General features: G+C 31.6%; 2 protein-coding genes across 3 annotated transcripts in view; one reads left to right on the forward strand and one right to left on the reverse strand.

Annotated features, from left to right (window-relative positions):
• Window positions 1-23,933, reverse strand: part of LOC143206852 (extracellular serine/threonine protein CG31145) — a 558,035-nt gene that overhangs the window by 477,996 nt on the left and 56,106 nt on the right. The window lies entirely within an intron of this gene.
• Window positions 19,534-23,933, forward strand: part of LOC143203609 (uncharacterized) — a 68,495-nt gene continuing 64,095 nt past the window's right edge. Inside the window, exons 1-3 of the mRNA XM_076415872.1 lie at window positions 19,534-19,745; window positions 20,030-20,525; window positions 20,615-20,936. Coding sequence (XP_076271987.1) covers window positions 19,689-19,745; window positions 20,030-20,525; window positions 20,615-20,936 — 875 coding nt within the window. The 5' untranslated portion in view covers window positions 19,534-19,688. The remainder of the gene's footprint in view (window positions 19,746-20,029; window positions 20,526-20,614; window positions 20,937-23,933) is intronic.

Raw genomic sequence — 23,933 nt, forward strand, 5'->3', positions numbered from 1 at the left:
ACGTTTCATCAGGATCAATAATTCTAGTTTGAATATAAAAATTACACTGCGGTTTATGAATTAATTTTTAAAAAAATGTATTAATAATTCTGATTATTCTTTGTGAAATAGGGTATTTCCGGGGATATTAGGTTGGTTGCATCATGTACGGAATATACCAGGTATGTTGGTAATTGCATTTCGATTTTAGTAACACATTTCACTACATGAATATGCATTTTTCTGATTTGATATATGTATTATTTTATTCTGTTGACATCAAAACTACACTAGTTATGTTGTATCAAAATAATAGCGTTATAGATGTTTAATTTTTTTTTATTTTGAATTTTGTACCTGAAAGCGTACATTTGTAGAATGCGTTACATTTCTTGTTTCATCAAAAAACAATGCTACTGGAAGGCATGATTGGCATCGGAATATAAGGATATTGACTGTTTACATTAGGAATTATATAAGGAGACTGATTATATTGTATGTATATATATATATATATATATATATATATATATATATATATATATATATATATATATATATAGATTTAATTAAAAATTACAATAGAATTATATATAACGAACGCGTTCGATAGATTGGCAATATTGTTAAACAAAAGCAGAATATAATCAGTTTGTGACAACACTTTAATTAATGCAATCGTAAACAAAATTAAACGTCTGCTTTTATAACATTCTAATAAATTGGTTTATTATCCTGGGCAGTTCTATTATTTCTCGCCGAGCGGCATGCTAAATTTTAAAATATAAAATTCCCTACAACAGAGATAATTTACCGTAGGAAAATACGATATGGCGTTGTCAAAATAACTAATAAATATATTGATTCAGTTTTATGTACAATAAACGCGCATTTTACAACGTCCACGTACACATATATCTAATTCAATTATGTTTATTTATTAATTAATACAGCATATTCAAAAACACAGACAATGAATTTAAAATCGAACCCAGTCGTCAAACATATTAATTTTATTTTAATGGTGTATAAATATGAGAAATATTTCAATAAAATGTTCATTCAAATATTAGTTGCCATAATACATATAACAAATATAAATTTTGATAGTCAGTGAGATAAAAATAATACTTTGCACTTAAATATATTGGTTTTAGTTCAGGATTGAATAAATATTCGTTATAGGATGAGCACACTGAGGTTTAGGTTAGGTTAGGTTTGAGGTTAGACGTCATCAATTTCTACTAAAAACCAGTCTCATTTCATTGAATGTGAAATCAGATTCTATCTATGTTGTGATCCTAACCATATCAATATTTATGTAAACAAAGTGCAATTCATGGGAAATCCTGCCTTTTATTTTCATTTGAAGAAGAGTGTATCGATTTGTAGCGACCTTGAGTGATGTCGAATTTTACATCGTAGAATAACAGTCTACAAAATACCCGGAAATATAACAATCCCAGATGTTGAACACGGGCGGGATGCCAACAGCGCCAACTAGTACACGATAAAGAATATCTGGCAACCCCGAGAGGTTTATCTGGGAGATTATTGAAGGGTTCAGTGCAGACATGCCACCATCGACTGCCCAAGTCGCGACTTCAGGTAACACCGGTGCCATCCGTTTTACCATTTATCTATTTGTATTTTTCACATTTTATATTACATCAATAAATAATTTTCATATCAACCAACATTCACTAAGCCATATATATCCCTAAAGATTGCTATATGAAACGTAACATAAGCAATAGAATGATCTAGGTAATAATCCCAAATTTTTGAACTTAACGATTTTTATATTAAAGACAAATAATATAAAGAGTGGTCAGGGTAGTTGGGAAAGTTCTGGGAAGCAGTGGTGCAATCAACACAACCCTTCCAATATAAATTTTAATATATTCATAGATGACCTATATATCTATTTACAATGATTTAATGTATCAAATTAATTGATACTATTTATATATTATAGTAATCTTGGAGTTTGAAAATTGAAAATCAAAAATTTTAAAAAACCAACATTAAAACCCCAATCATATTATCCCAAATATAAAGGTTGCTGCTACTCAAGACGAGTAGTTCTTTGAAATCGTCGAAATACTACTCTGTAAGCGCATGCCCAATCGATGCCAAAAGGTAGCAGTCGGATTTAGTAAGGTCTAGAGAGGATACGATATATTCCCATTCAAGTGATTTCAAAACTTCTTCGACTAGTTATATATTTGAATGTATTGTGGAGTGTTTCGATCAATGCACAGCTCAAAGTGATCATTCGTTACGGGTAGCGCTCAGTACTAGCTGTTTCTCCAGGTTTCAACAGTTCATAAGGTACAACAGAAACCTGGTCGCGCCAGAGTATGTTATAAAACGATTTGACATTGCAGTCGATGGCCGCCTTTGTAAGGTGATAAACATGATTTTTTCGCTTGGGATTTTCACAGTAAATACATATTTCATCATCCATTACTATTCATTGCATAAATTACTTCTTTTCATAGCTTGGAAGGAACATTTCACTAACCATTTGATAAATAACACAATACAAAAATAACAAAATGACAAATATATCAAACCAGAAAAATACATATTCATGTAATGAAATGTGTTACAAAAACAGAAATGCAATTACCAACACACCTGGTATGTTCCATATATGATGCAACCAATCTAATATCCCCGGAAATACCGCATTTCACAAAGAATAATCAGAATTATTAATAACATTTTTTTTAATTAACACATAAACCACAGTGCAATTTTTATATTCAAACTGGTATTATTGATCCTGATGAAACGTAACAATTACGCCGAAGAACAATAGAACCAAATTAACTTGCTATATTGATACGGAAATATTTTGATATCGATCATGTGACATACAAAATAATTCTGTGCTAATAATACTTGCTACATATTGCATGGTTTGAAAAAGGATTAGAAAAGAAAACGTCGTTATATTTTTAATGATATTATTCTTAATCAGTAAATGTTTTTAATAAGTCGGATTTGTTAAACATTCTATGATTTTTCGAAAAATGTAAAATATATTCCTATATACATTCAAACTTGAATAATTTCTTAACAAAAGCCATGCTGTCGATAAATAAGTCACAATTGATATAAATAATTAATGTTGAATAACCTCTCATCAATGTACTATGTAACTACTGAAAAACAACTTAACTTGAAACACTTTTACATAAATGCTTCTCAATATTCTACAAATATGGATATTACGATATGCGACCACATCGCCGTTTTAAATTCGACGTGAATATAAAAAATATGTGTCTTCACGTCGTACGTAAAAATAATGCATTCAATTAATATGAATCAAAGGAAAAAGGAAACTACTAATAGTTCCAGGCGTATGACCACCAAGAGCGAATAGACGTATGGAATTATAATTCGCTCTGATAATGTTTAAAGTGCCTATTAAAATTTAAGAACATTGTTTTGAATAGTACTGCAAAACTGTAGATTGATGAAGTCTGAAGATTACGAACTTGGGCGGGGATAACACAGTTCAACTTGAACGACTATTACCGATCCAAAAGTTTTAATAAAAAACTATATATAAGAAAACTACGTTAGAAAGATTACTTTCTAAGATCTTTTTTAAAAATGATGGTATAATTGAAATTAATTAAAACTCCGAGGTTATTTCATCCATAATTCATAATAATAAGTACAACATAAAACATTATCAAGTACTTTTGATTTTGAAAATAGCTAAACTTTCAAATTTTGAAAAACAGTGATTTAAAAAATTATATTTTTACATTATTCTTTTTAAGATAATGCTTAAGTTTTTAAAATAATTAGGTATGAATAAACAAATAAGCAATAATATCGTATAGCTTTTGCTTTTTTAATATAGTTCAATAATACATGTTTTTATTATTAGGTAATATTTCAGTAATATTACTGAAAATTACAATCTAAATTTAATGCTAAAATTATTTATACTAATATTAACATATAAACTAGTAATGTAGCCTGCTTTTACACTAACATCACATTATAGCACCGCGATTTGCTCCTACAGAAGTTTATTGATTGGATAGAATTTCTTTTATTGGCCAACATACATCTTATCAACATTTTACAACATATCTTTTAAATTTAATATCCAGTTATTCTTTCTTCTTCTTTATACGAGCTTGCCAGCTATGTTGTTTCTAAATATTTTGCTGTGTTAGCAGACGGTACTTGGATATTATATATTCGGATAAGGATTTGTTGAATTCCCTAATGTGTAAAATTGACGTAGACAGATTTATTATCACTCAAACTTATCCACTGCTTAGTCCAATTCTTCATTTTCTTTACCGACAAGAGAAGTAACAGTATTATGTAGTAATTCAAGAAGATCTAGTCATCTCAGAGACCTCACCCACATATTATCCTGCGGGGTTCCCACTTTTATTTCTTTCAATTTCGAATAGGCATCCTCATGCTTATCTTTCAAAATTAATCCCCTCATGATACATCTTATCTTCTAAATGTCCAAATTTAGAAAAACGGCTTTAATCCATAAGTCAAAAATTCAATAGCAGCATTTATTTCAACTCTTTTCTCGTTTCTTACTTTCCTCGTATCCTCAGATTCTTGATTATTGCATCTATTTTGACATTTAATAAGCTACTCGTATAAGAATCGGCATAATCATATCAATTGTTAGCTGTAGGACCGGAATGTTTCTGTAGCCATGGAATATTATACATAACACCTCTTGATCACGGTATTGAACTAAATTTTTATCGATTCTTGAAAACACGTATTTGAGTTGATTTATTTACAAATTACATTTAAATATATAAAAATGAATCGCTATTTATCTTGGTCACGCCATAACTTGAAAACGACTTTACCGATTTTATTCCTTTTTTTTAAGTTCTGTGATACTCTGCAGAAAATTCTTACCGAAAGACAAATTAAGAAAATTACGCAGTTAATTAGAAAATTTCAAGTACTTCAATTTCAAGCGATTGATAGTTTGATAGTGACAGTTTGCAAAATGTTAACAGCTTTATTGGTCAGCTTATATCGATAAAAATGCATTTATTAATTTCTTAGTGCACAAACAATTAGATCTGAACGCTTTTACTGAGCTTTACGTTTGTTGTGCGGGTTTTTGTTCACGGCAGTTAGTTCACCGCAATCACGTCATATATTAATATTTTAATTTAATATCTTATTTTTAATAAATTTTGATAGACCAACATGTGGTATATATAGCCTATACAGAAACATGGAGGGAGCCTATTTTTTATTTTCATTTCAATTTGGTTAATAAAAATGCGATCTAATACTAATCATAACTAAATATACCAACCAACTTAGGTCGTAAAATTCACAATGCTGCAAGTCAAAAATATATATGAGCAGTTTAAAATGATGGACAATGTGAAGCGCGAAATGAATTTGAATGAAATTTATGGAAATGATTAACGTAGACAAGTAGCATTTACTCCCCAGTGCAATCGTTCCTTGTCAAAACCAATGATATTCATGTCTCAGCTCTCGATCAATGATCAAATTTGAAAACACAACCATTGCATTGCGCACACTATATTTAAAAAAAAACCTCAGAACCACAGTCATCGGTATTAGGCCTACCTACTAGCCAATGAGCAACTTAGAGATCATCCAGAAAACATCCGGTCTTACGCAGCCTGGTTACCGGCGTGACTGGAATGATTATTCCTTATCAGATTTTCCACTGTTGCCTATAAAGACATTTTTAGTTACAATCTCAAATAATGAGTACACCCATGCCCCGGTAGTGTTCGAACTCGCGACTACAGCAACAGTAGGAGGACCATCTTGTGGCCACCTTCACAACCATCTTCACAACTGCGCCAACCAAGCACCCAGTACAGCTAGTTTATAATAAAAATCATTTTTTGTATGTTAATACCGCCTTAGTTCGGTCTGAAAATTCTCTCACAATCTCTCAAAAAGAAAAGCTAAATATTGACAAAATTTATTAAGTAAACAAAAATGATATAAGAAAAGATAATTGACAGATTTGATTTGAATGATGAAATCGAACCACGTCAATGACAACGCTGACTATTGCCTATTTCAACTGGACTCGTACTGAACCCGTCCTGTGCAGGCATCAAGCAAGTTGACGTTGTCCGAGGAAATCCAACCCGTGTCCGATTTGACGGTTTTTCGAGCGTCAGCCCTTTATGCGGACCAAATGATTCGTAAACGAGCTATGCGTCGGCCTAATCTGATTTTAATTACGGCTTTTCACCGCCGAAATATTCGACGACCTTTTTTGCCCAACGTCCGACCGATTCAGCCATTGTCGTTTCGGCCAATTTTTATGTTTGCATCGAACGTTCGAAAAAAAAAAGAACGCGAGCACGATTGGAACCGATAACAAACTGTTTTTAATGATGATAAACGCCGTTTTGTGCCGATTTAAAAAAAGCCGACATCAAACCATTTTTTACAACTATGCAAACTGATCGGATAATCCCCGAAATTACAACCAGTTACGCAAATCTAAACTAGTAATATTATAAACAATGCTGCTAACATAATGCATACCGTTATTAAATAATTAGCTCTATTTTGCTGCTTATACATTGATCATACGTAGTCTATTCAAAGTAACAGTGAATTCACGCCATCGTCGCATCATGATGTAGAATGTATTGCATATCGTAATTCATTTTAAGCTGAGACAGTATTTTTTCTACTCATTTTGTTGTAGTTAAAAAAAGATAGAATGATACATCCGAACATTAAACGAATCACTCTATAAATTTCACCTGGTTGTCAAATATCTGCAAAATTTTTCAAAACTTCACAATAATTAAAAGTTATAAACAATCAAATGTTGTTTTAGCGCTTTACTTGTTTAGCTGCATATCAAATTCCACAAATATGTTTTGTGATTACTACGATTGAAAATGGCAAAGCTAATAAATAGTCTGAAAGAGAGTGCATCTCAAATGAGTTATTTCGAACAGGAATGAGATGGGTCCCTCTCTTGCCAGTAAAAGCATTGACACTATAAAATTTAAGTTGTCGCAAATTTATTGGAAATGGTTTTAAGATGTTGCAGCTGCTTTGAATATTAGTATGGGCACTGTGACTAAAATCTTTCGAAAAATGACAACAAATATAGTGAATATAGGATTCATCGAAATAAAAGCGTCGACATACGAGGCGGGTAACGAATCAAGATCAACTTAATATTAGTTCTATTCAAGATCAAATTTATGAAATGTATAAAAACAGTGGGTAGATTTTTTGAAATAAAATTAATTTAATGCAATTATTTAAGAGACAAGTATTAGTCTGTGAAGTATTCATAGAAAACTTAGGGATATGCAGCTCTTTGGGGGTAAGTCATCATTTCATACACTATTAGGGAACATAGGATTTAAATTGTGTAAAGATAACCCACGAAGGAGGGTCTAAGGGAACTTTGCATTGCTAAAAGAAGTATATAAAAAATTAAGAAAGATTTGTTATTTATATTTGTGTATCTAGGAAAATGGTACATTGTGCCAGTCTTGGAAAGACGTTAACATTTGGTTATGTTCTTGGTCATAATATTTTTAATAATTTTTACTCTTGTTTGAAAATCAGCTGTAGAAACTATCAATTATTGTTATGTAAAATGCGCCATACCATAGCACAGTGGTGCAACAGATATTAACAAGTAGATCGTATTAACAAGTAATTAAAGAATGGATTGCAAAACATAAGTCAAATTTGGAGATGGCATGTTAAAAAGTTATTTACTTTACTTAATATAAAGGGGATATTTAATTGTATTTTATGCAATTTTATTTTTTTATGAAAATGGCCTAATTCTAACACTGTATGTGGAGGTGGCAAAAAATTACTATAATGGACACGGAGGCCGAGAAGGATATATAAGTAAGAACTGTTTGGTCATGTGTAAAGAAACATTGTCAACAATAACATATAACACAAAAAAAGAAGTTGAGAAATGGTGGAATCATGACCAAGTACTAGATTGGATATTAACAGTTTAGTTATTGACTTTGAAAGTGACTCAGAAAATGACCGTGACTGAATGCTGAAAATTACCAAGATAAGGCAATGAGAGTGGAGCCAATTACAAGTGAGTATGTAATTAATGTAGGATAACTGTAGAATATCGTATTGTAGAATGTGAAAAATGTATGTCCATAATTTGTGTATAATTGTTCAGAATATACATGAGCATTTGGTTAGAATATATGAGGAGAGTATGATTACTAATTGATCTGCATCTATGACAAATACATTATGGTAAAAGCGGAGATTAAAACGGCTAAAAATAACAGAAGAGACACAGTAACGAAGGAAAAAATAACTAAAAGTAAAAAGATATAAATGCTCCTTAATGAAAATAAAATACATTGTATGGCGGTGTGGAAAAGAGTTCAACATAAATATAATAAAACAACTTTAACCAACAAACTATTGGGGCTGTATAACTAACTATATTTTAAGTCCTTCGATAATATACGTTTTAGGTGTACTATAATATTACAAGAAAGTATATTTGATAACATTATTTTTCTTTCATTACAATATTTATATTAGTATTTTGTTATATGCCAAATCTAAAATAAAGTAAAAGTCAAAGTTATTGCGGAAACATTGCGATGCTTTGTTATGAATTGATGATGGCACGACTTCCATTTATCCACAATTTTTGCCCCAGATATCTCAGAAGTTCTACACTGACAAAATTATGGTTTTACCAAAAAAGTGGCAAAATGTGAAGCAATGAGGCAATGGTATGGAGTATACATCATTGATTAGTGTTTAAAATATTAAATATTTAAAAAACAAATGTTAATAATCAAAGAGTTACTTAAAATTTAATAAGCAACAGAAGCTGTAAAAATCTGTAAAAACAGAAAACAAATAATAAATTACAAAAGCCACACTAATTTAATTATATAGCATCAAATATTTTTTTATGGTCTTCATACTCATCAGTCTCCCCAAACAAAATGTTAATAAAACAAATGAATTTTTAAATCTAATTTTAGAAATAATTATAATTAAAGTAAGGAGTCACTCCAGAAATAGCTTGAAACTGTTACCGACTACAAAAAAAAAATTAATATTAGTTATTATATTATTATATTTTTCTAGAATTAATCGCCATATATTTTAAATGTACATAAAATTTATATCAAAAACTAATAATTTTTCTGCCAAATTTAATATAGATGAACAACTATTATATTTAACAATATGAATAGTTAATATCAATAAATAATAGCATATGATAGAAAAACAAATACTAATTCATTACTTAATTAATATTTCCGTAAAGGAAGTATTACGACGAAAATTATTCAATAAGTAATAACTTTTTACAAAAAAATTTAAAAAACTGTAAAGAATATATTTCTACATCAAATTAACTTCTATTTAGAGAAATATTGTTTCATAAAATATGACCTTATTACCGATTAAGAAATTCCTAAATTTTTGATAAATTTGGTTTTCATTATATTTTAAATTCTCTTTTTTACCAAATAATATTTAACTAGACTCGATCTCTCTGCTGCTTGACATAGGCTCCGAATAAAGGCATTGGGTAATAAACCACCTATCAACTTAGAGAACTCCCCAGAAGATGATCAGCTTTACCAAGACCGGTTACTGGCCGGACTGGAATAGTTGATCCTTGTCGGATTTTACCTGTTGTAAAACTGTTGCTGCACAATTGCAATGAAAATGATATACAACACGTGTGTTCGACCAGCGAGCAAAGTTCATTCTTCTCGAGAAATAATTAAAATTAAATTGAGATGTTGGCAAGAACTAAAACTAGAAAGAAAAGCCTGCTGGAATGGCCGCGATTTGGAAGTTGCTGCATTGAAACATATATAACATACGAAACATATATATCAGACGTGGTACTATGCAATATGTTCGCTGATACAGCTTTCAAACCCAGTTTGAAATTATCTTTTTCCATTTTTCAATCGCATAACATAATCCTTGAGTTTCGAGAACAAGTGAATTCGATGAACAGAAACTGAGAAAGTAAATTCTAATTAAGAGGCAGATAATATAATGTTGCATAAAGTTCCAGAAGCACCTAGCGAAAATGATCTGGCTGAAGATACCAGGTCGATTAGAGTCAAAAACAACAACAAAAAAAGGAAAATAGCGGAAACCAAATTGCTGAAACCCAATGTTCCGTCTGTTTAAAATCTACCCATAAACCACCGATTATAGTTGTAGGTGTCAGGAATCAGTAGAAACTATATGCAATGCTTAATTAGGCAATTGGGACTAAGCACGTCCAAACTAAACTTATAAAAAATGATACGAGTAAAATAAATGTATCCAGTAAGCACTCATGGGATTCTTATGAAAACAGACAGAATAAAGGCATCAAAGTGACACCTTCATCACCTTCATTCTTCAATCATCATCCTTTCGACCAATAAACATTATAATAAACTAACTTACGTAACCAAGGATTGCAAGCCCAAAATGTTACGCCTAAACGTAAATGGAAAACAAAAGAACAATTAGATATGTTTATTGTATCATTTACAAAGAAAAAAGATGTGGGTAAAATATACAATATTAATATGATCCCTAATACAAATCTTACCGTTGAGGCACTAAAAAGTAATAAATTAATATTCCAGTGCAAATTTGTACGCAAATCTAACTTAACATCAACGTGCAAAAAATCGGAAAATGTACCATCAAAATGCTGCCATTCTGGCAAAAAACCGCCCTGTAAACTATCGAGGATGTGAAGTTATTAAAGAACTCCAAAATGCAACAGATTCTAAAATAAACCTAAAATAGTGGCAAAAGCGTCTAAAACCCCCAATAGGGCCACGAAAAATGGGACTAAAATCTAATAACGGAGTGGAACGCTAACGAGTTGATGCGACATCCACAAATGCAAATGTTTGGACATAATTCAATTCAATAAAAAATAGCTTAGTTGTTGCTGTTTGTTAGTAGATTAAGTTAGATTAAAGTTAATTGTTAGTTGTATATATGTTTTAATAAATAAATTAATTAAAAAAATCTGTTTTCGTTTTTATAAAAACTAAAAGATTCCTACTTCCATCGATAAACAAAATGAAATCATAATACCTTGTAGTAATATTCGTCTGGTCGGTCAGAATATGTGGCTGTCAATGCGATTGTTAATCGAAACACTCACTACTATTTTGTGGAAGGAATTCGCACGGAAAATGAAAACACTGGTTGACAGTGTGGTGGACGGGAGAATTGACAAGATATTAGGTTAGGTAAAGGAAGTACGGTAGCGCTGTGGAAGTGGTACTGTTACAATGGGATAGAGAAAAGAAAAGAGAACGAGATGTTTTTTTTCTTTTTCCATGATTTCCGTGACCAGTTAGAACCAAATGGGCTTCTGCTGATTTCGCTTCGGGTTCGGGGTATGAATGTTTAGCGGGCAACAAATACCCTGGGTTACGACTGGGATTGTCGTAGTGGGTTTACTACCGAGGTTTGTGGATGGGTAGGGATTTAATCAAGGTGTTGTCGTGTTCTAAGGCGCCTATGGAGAACCTTGCACTGAGCATGTTCATGAAATTCTTCACAAACGGGATGCCTGATTCGAGGTGTGTGTTGACGTTCCTCATAAACCATGGGGCATTGAGTACCGGGCGGACTTTTTTGGATTGGAACACTTATAGTAGTTCAAGTTGTCTCTCAGACACATATCTGTGCTCCGTTGAGGCAGACTGGACGGACCAATATTTTATGCAGAGTCGCTTTCTGGGAGATTGGAAGAGAACGAGATGTCGTCGTGGTGGTCTTTTATAGCCATGCCAATCCACCAACGTTGCCAACCTTTGAACTTAGTGTAGGTGAATACGTGATGCCCTAAAGAGACCATTTTTATTTGATTCTATGACCCCATCTCTTGAATTTTCTGAAGATTTATGAAAAATCCCTTATAGTAACAATATTTACGCGTTAAAGGTTTCCGGAAAAAATGGACAAAGAAAGTTGATGAACAAAAACATTTGCGCTAATCTTAACAAATTAATTAACCCTCTACATCGACATAATCGCTAATGACATAAAACAAACCGGATAAATCCGGTGATAAGACCGATGTCGTCACAAACCCTAAACCCCCAAAACCTATAAAAAATCGAGCCACTCTATAACCCTTACAAAAGACTCAAAGAAGCGGAAGAGATAGACGTCGAAACAACAAGCAGCAAGAGCGAGTTTGCACCTTTTTGTTCGCGATAACCGCTTAATATCGTATCGGATCTGGTGCGGTATTGTGACGGGCGACGCCAGAGGGCGCATATTTTTTTGTTCTTGCTTTTCAATAAATTCCCGCAATATATAAAAAATAATCGCTAATGGTGTATAGAACACTCCATGCGTCTCTTGTAGAGTCAATCCCATTGTGCAAGCGTTAGCTTCTTATCAGACAATTTCTGGTATATATAGGTGGGAAAAAAGTAATTTCGAATTTTTTCACTTATTTAGAAACCCAATAATATTAGAAATTAATCAGGCCAATTTACAGGACTACAGGGAAATTGAAGAATTATTGGGCTGATTATAATTTTCCTTACAACAAATTATATTAACTAGTTACTGTGGTCGAAATTCGACCACAATGTATTAAATTAATCATGTTAATCTCATAATAGGTTTAAAGGACTAATTTAAAAATGATATGTTACCAAACTTGTTTTCACAGTATTTTCAATATAAGATAACAAATTTATTTGAGGCATAACATTAATAATAAATGTCTGTATATTAAAATATATTAAAATATATACAAACTATCTCAAGACTTAATACTCACTAACATTCCTTAAATTGCTTTTAATTACATATAATTTCCATTAACTTTCAATAATCAACAAAGTGTTAATAAGTGTATATTACTACACCACTATACATTATAAAAAGTAAGATTATAAGTAAGTATCATAAGTAAGATTAATAATCACAACCAAGATTATTTTTAGAACTGTATGTTGACAACTTCAGAGCATCACATATACATGATCTTCCTTTACTTTTATATTATAAACATATGTATGGAATAATAAATTAACTGAAGTAATACATGTTTATATATTAAAACAACGAATATATAATTAAAACAATTCTCAAATTGATATTTGACTTTAGCATATATATTAAAACAATAATAAACATAATTAGATAATTTATTGTTTACCAGTTAGAAATGTATATTAAATGAATGCATTTCCAATAATTAAATTAGCAATTTCCAAAACTTCTGTAAAGTAAATAATCAAAATAATTGATACAAGGCTCAAAGAATAAAATGTTATATAGTTATATCTTACTGCATGATTCATTAAACACCTTAATATTTATCAATGCTTTAAAATGTTTACAAATGCACTGTTAATAATTCATAATTTTTTCTGTTTGTCCTATGTCTTCCATCGATGTAAATTATGTAGTTAGTTCAATTTTAACTTCTGCCAGTCATTATCTTTTATCCATATTTTTTACTTAGAGTATATATCACAAAAACAATAATTACACCAAGTTGAATAAAAAATGTGTGTAATTACATTTTTAATAAAACATTTATTTTACTCGTCGATACCGGCCTTGTAGAGAACTCATCTTATTGGTTTATGGTTTTCATTTCAACTCAAAAACAAATGGCGAATTAAAACTCTATGAAACTATTTTATAACTGTGAATATTCTATGCAACATTTATTTCAACTCTTGATGCAAAATTAATTAATTAGTATTTATGATCTGCAGTATTCGGTTATTCTTTTGTTAAGAAATGTATTAAACTAAAACTAACTAAACCTGAAATTAATCAGAAGTCAAAAACATTAAAATTGACAGAAAAATCTTTAAAATCTTTGGAATTATCTCTACTACAAGGATATAATATGTCTCCAGAACTAGATCAATTAATAAAAGTCATTAAGCAAGAACATTTTTTTTCTTTTTCTTTACCAGATATGACATTAAATAAAAAGCTGATTTGGAAAATCTAGATATGTTGTAAGCAAAGAAAACAGCCGATTGTTGTTATTCTTGAATTTTGTTAATCTATGTTGAGATAAAAATTTCACATGTGTCGGGTTTGTCTCTGCAAAATATATAAAATATAATTTACGTGACCATACTATTCCTAATCGTTTTTTATCCAAACTTGCCATAACTCTTTTATTATTGTAACAATATAGGAAAACCGAAAGTAACACAAATTCTTAAATAAAACTGTTTAAAATTAAATAACTTTGTTTAATAATTTTTTAATCACTCAATTCATCCGTTTTAATACTGTTTCAAACATAAAATTTAAGGATTAACGAACATTATCTTTTGTTTTATTTTATGAACTTAAAAAAATACTTTTAGCCTCAGGGAGAGTCAATCCCAGTGCGTTATTGTCGGCGAGCCAAACTCTTAGCCAAACTTAAACAAATAATAATTATGTTCGGTTAATAATTATTAACAATATTAGAAAAAACATGTCTATATATTCCGAATTGCTTAAAACTATTCTACAAATTAAATCAATGTAATATGAAAAAAAATTAAAAACATGAATATTTCAAATATTCTACTAAAAATATACGTACGCAAAACGATTTTCTATTTCAAATTATGCTGTGTTTTAGCTACAAACTCTCGTCATGTACGCTCGTTATCTATGTTAAAACCTTTTTTTTTCGTTCTGAAAACAGATTCCGAAACAATTAGTTTAAATTTGCGCAATGTTCTCACGTACATAACAGACCATTGTGAGAACTTTTTAGGAGTCGCGATTTTTTTCTGTTACAGTTGAAAACAAAAAGGTATGAAAATAAGTCTTAAAATAATTTTTCAAATGATTATATTCGTAATAACAGTCAGAAAAAGAGATTTAAAATATCAACGAAGTTTTATAAAGAGTTTTCGAAAGATAGGTGAACAACTACACAATCATAAAGTGTTTTTGTTTGTAATATTGTATTTTAGAACTAACTGCAGCAACAGTTAATATGGACTATAGTTTATAGCCTACATTATAACAATATTAGATCTAATGCAAATGAGACGAAACTCCACCAACACCAACTTCATCATGTCAGACAAAGTTATCACATATGTTTATTTCCAAGAAATGTTTTTTTACCATATAAGGTTTATCTGGACTGGACTTACTGGTTAAAGTTGGCTCCGAACCACGGTCCTCGACATTAAGATAGGATTCGTTGTTCTGCTGACCCTATTCGTTCGGAAAAAACGGAATCAGCATTCGGAAATGATCCTGTTGTACTCCCTGCATCCTAGTGGTGTAGATCTCTGAGGGCATATTTTTAATAATAAAAGCTATAACAATTGGTTTAAAACAGGAAGTCCTAAAATAAGTACCTTTTGATTTTTTATTGATTTTATTTTAATTATTTTGAATACATTTATTGAAATAAATATTACATTTAAATATTAGCTTTATAGAGAGAATTTACTGTGTTAGTTCCGCAAGAAAACATATTCGTCGGAATTATCCATTATTTCAACTAAGGTTATGAAAAAACATTCGCAGTACGTCAGCAACCAGCTCGAGGTAGTCAATTCATTAATGGAGTTTGTCGATCAAGAATAATAGCAAAAATTGCAATCACTGGTAACAATTAGAACTAAATTTAATGTATCTTTTAGTAATAACACCTATTTTAGGTGAAGTATCCGTTGAATATATTGAGACACATGTGGAGCATAAAGATGAAAATGGTTACAAAAGAGTGACAAAAGTCGAAGAGAATAAAATCAAGGATCGATTGGCTGCAAGTATAAAACTTTTTTTGAATTTTGCAGAATGTGGTTTTGTCAGAGAGTAGTGGAGAATAATAATCTTAAAAAGATAAATGTTTTGACAAGAGTCGATTTAAATCGTATCAGAAAAAACATATAATATTATCAAAGACACCCTAATGATCTAACGGCTACTACTCTCAAGGCAGAAAAGTGGAAGAAAGGCAGAAGAAATCATGCCTTATTTAAAAAAAAGGTAATGAGTTGATGTTTGATACAGTGAATATATTGACTAATAATTCAGTTACTTTTATAGATTAGATAGAACTAAAAATATTCTTGTATAGTAATTCTAACAACCAAATTGGAAACAACTTAGGTGTTAGTAATTACATATTATAATTTATTTAATGTCACTATTTATGCAAGGCTAACATTCATGAATCTGAAGAAGAAAAAGGCAGGAAAAGTAATAAGGTATGTAAGCAAAAGTTCTTAAATATTTACATTATGCGTCTTACAGATAAAAAATGGTATCTCCAGCATTAGTGCTAGGCTTGATTTCAGTGAACGGAATAAGTATTATGATAATCTTGAGTAGGTTACTACAAAATATACCCATATTCCAAGTCTACAAACATATCACTTTAATCCAATTCCATCTATGTTTACGATTTGACAAATTTATGGGTCTTCATGTCTTTTATGATCAATTTATTTATGTTATTACCACAAAAATGGAATGTTTATATACTACTCTAATTGTTGAACTATATCAATGCCTATAAATCAAAGACTATCAAACATATTTTTAAAAAATCAGATTGATATATTACCTTTGCAACAACCTTCAAATTCATTGTCTTGATTTTTTACTATATAAAACCTCCATTTACTACCTAATTCTACCAATAAATTATTTTTACAACTTTCATAACTGATATAAAAGACAAGGTTAGCCCCAAATACTCTAAAAAATTGTTCATCAACATTCTTCAATAAAATTTTCATATTTTTTAATTAAATTTCAACTAACCAAGTGGTTAATTTAAAAATACTCGTCTTTCCTTCTTCAAACATGATTAATATTCAGTCACTAATCTAATACCTACTAGCATGCACGCAACAAATAATAATGAACATAGAAAAAATAATGAAACAACAGTAGACAACTTTTATTATTAGAAATATACCCTCAACGATCTACACCTTTCGAATAAGCGTCTAAATGCTGGCCATTTGGCATAAAAAGTAATTGGCGGAATACACGATCATAGCCAAAAGATAATTCTGATTATATCCGAGGGCATAGGGATTGTAGAAAAACGATTGCTCATTAAGACTACCGACTGCCGAGTGACCAACTTGAAGAATCATCCCAGAAGACATCCGGTTTTACCCACCTGCTTAATGACATTATTGGAATCATATTCCTTGTCGAATTTTACGCTATGGTCATTTAGACAGAATTCATAATTCACAAACATACATTTACGATCATGCCCCAAGAGGATTCGAACATGCGACTATCGCAACAGTATGAGGAAAACCGTATATTTATCAAAATTCGAACACTTAGAATTTATTAACAATACACTATAAATTCTAATAAATTTGATACAGGTCAATCCGATACAATAATATTATAGTAAAAATATAAATAATAATATTAAAATAATTGAAAACTATAAAAGAGATATAAAAGTTAGCGTATTAATTATGGATAAACAATTGGTAAAAAAAACAAACTACATTACAAAAAGTATTTCCTACTTCCAACTATTATGTAGTTTATAATCAATAATTCGCTCACACGATTGATTGATTCTTAAAAATGATACGGGACATTTAAAGAGGACTGTCAACAACACAATTTAGCTTTTCCGCTGATCCCTGGCTTGTTGGAAAATAGATCTTGATCCATTTAAGTCGTATCAAGATGTCGAGGGGTACTCAAAAATATTTTTATATTTTTCCGGTACGATGATTCCTGTCGGAAAATAAGAAATCATCGTTAAAATCGAATTTAAGCGGACTGGAAAATGCGCATAATACGGTAACCAATTTGATTTCCTTAAAGAAAATGCCGTTTGAACGTAACCAGCAAATGTAATATAAAACATCCCAATAATGTTTCTTCTAATCGATTGTATATCGGTATTGATTGACATAAAGAAGGATATATCACAAAAAAAATGTTCCTAGTATATATTAGCGATGGGAACTGTCGACTGAAAACAGTTAAACAATCGATAATCACAAAATAATCGATAGTCAAAAAACTAACGACAGAAAATGGTAATTACTATTTTCAGTCAAATGCACGGTTCGACCGCTTTTTCCAATCGTGATGTCAGACGTAAGATGTACGAAACCTTTCTTATACAAATTGTGAGAGAGGAAAGATAATTGCACGGAGCAGTTAATTTTATATTTGTTTATATTTTCCAATGGTAGTATAAGTAAGACGGAGATGTATATTCCTTCACGTACTAACTTTAAAAAAGAAAAGGAAAAAATAATTACTGAATTAACATGCAATTAATAATTTCATTTGAATTTCACATATTTGAATGTTCTGTGGATCTGTAAAAAGGAATGGATTTTTTCTACGGAATGAAATAATACCCCACAAATGTTTTAGCGTATTTTAATATATAAATTGATATTTTTAAATAATATACTATAATTAATAAAGACAATACAATAGAACACAAACAAAACCTAAAAACTAAAGATGTACAATAACTATAAATCTTATATATAAAAATGAATCGCAAAATGTGTTGGTAAGCGCATAACTCAACAACGCCTGGACCAATTTGGCCAAATCTTTTTTTAAAATGTTCGCTGAAGTTCAAGGATGGTTTTTACGGCGAGAAAAATTAGAATTATTGCTGGAAAACCCTAAAAATAGCCCTTTTCTTTTTCCCATACAAATGATTTGTAACTAAAACGTAGTCAATTTGAGCTTTATTGCTATGGTATAAAGTTTATATTAAATTACAAGCACTCACTGTTGTCTAAGCAATGTAGGTGTGTTCCTAACGTCAAAGATCATATATATCAAAACAATGTGCGTGTGTGCGTTGGAGCACAGAATACATAGTTGGAGGAGTTTAATGTCGCGTTCCGAAACTCGTGTTTCTTTTGTATTAGTTTCGGCACGAGAGATAAAATGCATCAGTTTCCACGTCATTACATCAGTCAAACAAAAATCGCGTTACAACAGTGTTTTATTAATTTTAATATCCAAATTTTAAATAAATAAAACAATTCGTACGGCTTAAAAGGATTTGAGTTCAAGTCATATCACATTTAAAAAAAAAGTTGTCTGTTACAGATGACTTTTGACAGATGACAGATGAATTGTCAACTGATACACGAAACAAATTCATATATCGTGTTTTGTGCAGAGTGTTTAGTTAGTTAGTGTTTGTTTAGTTCGTGATTAGTGAAAAAATAATTTATATTTGATATGCCTCCTATAAGACGAAGCAATTTAGGTAGAAGAACCAGAAATGCTATAAATCAAGCTAATTACCGATCTAATCGTACTGCACAAGAACGTGACGACGGAAATGAACGTGAAAGAATTCGGATATCAAAACGCGTGAAGCGCGAGCGCGACATTCAACTAATAATCGCGCAAGTTTGAGTCGAGCTGCTTTCAGTTACGATGTGTCAATTGACTACAGTAACTACCAATGTGTTGTTATTGGTTCTATCAACTTGGTTTGCTCACACTGTAAGGCATTAAAATACAAAAACGAAGCCAATGGATTGTGTTGCGCAAATGGTAAAGTGAAATTGATACCATTGGATCCACCACCAGAACCATTGTACTCATTGGTTTCAGGAATAGGAACAGATTCTAAACACTTTTTGACACATATCCAACAATATAACAATTGCTTTCAAATGACTTCATTTGGGGCAACAAATGCAGTTCGGGAAAATTTTATGCCAACTTTCAAGGTATGTCTTATAGCAGTTACTCATAATTATTTTAGCGAGCAAAATTTTCTGTCACCAAAGTTAAGATGTGTTACTAATCTTCAATTTCTTAATCATTACGAAATATATCACTTAGTCATCATATTATATGGTGATTCAGTTTCAGTGACACTTTTATTATATTTTATATTTGATAGATATTAGTTAAAACTAAATATATACTTTTTAAGATCAAATATTATTTAAGTTTGATCACTGACAATCCATTAATTTATACCACACCATAATATTTTTTTTATTTACAGATACAAGGGCAAATATATCACAGAGCAGGTTCACTGTTACCAGTGTCAGATAGCGACAACAAATTCCTGCAAATTTATTTTATGGGCAATTCACCACAAGAAATTGATCTGCGTTGTGCACATAACAATTTAGTAAAGAGGTCTATTGTAGAACAATTACAAACTTTATTTCATCAACACAATCAATTGATTATATTGTTTAAAACTGCCCTGGATCTGATGCCATCCGATAATCACAAAATTGTAATCAGAGCTGATAAAACACCTGCAGGTCAACATACAAGACGTTTTAATGCACCAACTATTGATGAAGTTGCTATCGTTGTAGTTGGAGAAAATTTGGAATCCCGTGATATTGTTTTACATCGTCGGAATGATCAATTACAACGTATAAAGGAAACACACCGCTCATATGATGCACTGCAATATCCCATTATATTTTGGCAAGGTGAAGATGGCTACGATTTATCAATAAAAATGATAAATCCCATTACAGGTAACTAAAATATTAGTTTAGCTATGGCGATAATATCTCAGTCACTATATTATGTATTTGAATGTTATTAAAACAAAATCTGTTTACAGGTTCTGAAACCAACAAAAAAGTCAGTTCAATGAACTATTATTCATACCGCCTAATGATTCGGGAAAATGAAGATAATCACATATTGAAATGTCGGCGATTATATCACAAATATGTTGTTGGCATGTATGTTAAAATTGAAACGGAGAGATTAACATTCATCAGGTTGAATCAAACCAAACTCCGATCTGAAGAGTATATTCACCTTCGAGATGCGATTAATACTGATGGAAATGCACAGAATGTCGGTCGGATGACTATTCTTCCAGCAACATACATCGGAAGGCCTCGGCATATGCACGAATATGCTCAAGATGCCATGTCGTATGTTCGTCATTATGGTACAGCAGATTTGTTCATCACATTTACATGCAATCCGCAATGGATAGAAATTAAGCAGGAGTTATTCCCTGGGCAATCACCCACTGATCGTCATGATATTACAGCCAGAGTCTTTAGACAAAAGTTGAAATCTTTAATGAATTTCATCGTAAAACATAATGTGTTTGGTGAGACACGCTGCTGGATGTATTCTGTGGAGTGGCAGAAACGAGGATTGCCACATGCACACATTTTGATTTGGTTGATTGAAAAGATAAGGCCAAATGAAGTTGATGCAGTGATATCAGCTGAAATCCCTAATGTACAAGTAGATCCTGGATTGCATGAGGTAGTTATCAAAAACATGATACATGGTCCCTGTGGAACTCTTAATCAAAATTCACCGTGTATGATGGATGGTAAATGTTCAAAACGATATCCACGGACATTAATATCGGAAACAATTACTGGTAATGACGGTTATCCATTGTATCGTCGCAGATCGACAGCAAACAATGGAAAATCAACAATTGTCAAATTAAATCAACAAGATATTGAAATAGATAATCGTTGGATTGTTCCATATTCACCCATTTTATCAAAGACATTCAAGGCACACATCAACGTTGAATCTTGCCATTCAGTGAAATCGATTAAATACATTTGCAAATATGTAACCAAAGGGAGTGATATGGCTGTGATTGGAATTGGTGCAGAGAATTCTAATGATGAAGTTACCCAATACCAAATGGGCCGCTATGTCAGTAGTAATGAAGCAGTTTGGCGAATATTTTCTTTTCCTATTCATGAGAGACACCCTTCTGTTGTTCACTTAGCTGTGCATTTAGAAAATGGACAAAGAGTGTATTTTACAGCACAGAACGCAGTACAAAGAGCTGCTCAGCCACCATCTACTACATTAACCAGTTTTTTTGAGACATGCCAAAACGATGATTTCGCACAAACATTGCTATATTCTGAAATGTATTTTGGCATTATACCTGGAATCAATCCTCAAGGAGATTTATACGACGGAAACAAGGAAAACCAGTTCCAGGATATACAGATGTATATTCCACCGATGCGATTGGCCGGATTTATTCAGTACATCCAAGCAATGATGAATGTTTTTATTTACGACTGCTATTAGTCAATGTACGTGGCCCAACATCATTCCAACAGTTACGAACTGTTGATGGTGAATTGTGTGGATCCTACAGAGAAGCCTGTCAACGTTTGCAATTGCTTGAAAATGACGCTCATTGGGATCAAACTCTCAATGATGCTGTAATATCATCACACGCTCATCAAATACGAACATTGTTTTCTATAATCATATCTACATGCTTCCCATCAAACCCAATTGATTTGTGGATGAAGTACAAAGATTATATGTGTGATGATATTTTGTATCAAATACGGAATAGAATGGGAAATCCAAATATACAAATCAGTGAAGAAATTTACAATGAAGCATTGATTTCAATTGAGGACATGTGCTTGATAATGTCAAACAAACTATTAATTCAATTAGGCCTGACCGCGCCCAATCGTCCAATGCATGACGCTTTTAACCAAGAGTTGCATCGAGAAAGACTGTATGATCTCAACGCTTTGAAAGAATTAATTCAAACAAATCTTCCACTGTTAAATGAACAACAGAAGTATGTATTTGAAACTCTTATGAAAGTAACAAATGATGAAAATGGAGGGATTTACTTCTTAGATGCACCTGGTGGTACAGGAAAAACTTTTTTGATTTCATTAATATTAGCAACAAATCGCTCACAAAATAAAATTGCACTTGCACTCGCTTCGTCGGGAATCGCAGCAACTTTACTTGAAGGTGGTCGAACAGCCCATTCAGCACAGCAAAATTGCCATTAAATATGCAAAGCAATGAAACTCCAACCTGCAACGTTTCGAAGAACTCTGCAATGGCAAAGGTTTTGCAGCAATGTAAATTGATTGTTTGGTATGAATGCACGATGGCACATAAAAAATCTTTGGAGGCTTTAGACAGAACCTTAAAAGATCTACGTAGCAATAATAACCGATTTGGTGGTGCAATGATTTTATTAGCAGGAGATTTTCGTCAAACATTGCCAGTGATTCCACGATCAACGCCAGCTGATGAACTCAATGCATGTCTAAAGTCCTCCAATTTGTGGAAACATGTCAAAGTACTTCATTTAAGCAAGAATATGCGTGTCGAGTTGCAAAATGACCAATCTGGAAACATATTCTCTAAACAACTCATTGACATTGGTAATGGCAAATTTCCTATAGACATGTTGACTGGCTGCATTAACTTTCCTCAAAGTTTTTGTCAGTTAACTCGATCAAAAGATGAACTTATTCAGAAGGTGTTTCCAGATGTTTCTCAAAATTACAGAAACCATGATTGGTTGAGCGAACGAGCTATGGCTGCAAAAAACATAGATGTAAATGAATTAAATTTCAAAATTCAAGAACAAATTACAGGCGAATTGAGGATATATAAATCAGTTGATTCGGCTACTAATCAAGATGATGTAGTCAACTATCCACCGGAATTTTTAAACTCGCTGGATTTGCCAGGATTGCCACCTCACAATCTTCAATTAAAGGTTGGATCGGTGGTTATAATGTTGCGAAATATCAACCAACCGCGTCTTTGCAACGGTACACGGTTAGCGATAAAAAAATTACTAAACAATGTGATAGAAGCAACTATACTCAAAGGAAAGTATAAAGGAGAAGATGTTCTCATACCGCGCATCCCAATGATTCCGACTGATGTGCCATTTGAGTTTAAACGACTACAGTTTCCAGTGCGGCTTGCTTTTGCTATGACTATAAACAAGTCCCAGGGGCAATCATTAAGTGTTTGTGGTATTAATCTAGAAAACCCATGTTTCTCACATGGTCAATTGTATGTTGCCTGTTCCCATGTTGGAAAACCATCAGATTTGTTTATCTATGCGCCAGGTAATCAAACAAAAAACATCGTATACCACA

The sequence above is a fragment of the Rhynchophorus ferrugineus genome, unplaced genomic scaffold (genome assembly GCF_030347505.1).
Source record: "Rhynchophorus ferrugineus isolate W39M unplaced genomic scaffold, kcgeb_rfMv2 rfM1, whole genome shotgun sequence".
Lineage (NCBI taxonomy): Eukaryota > Metazoa > Arthropoda > Insecta > Coleoptera > Curculionidae > Rhynchophorus > Rhynchophorus ferrugineus.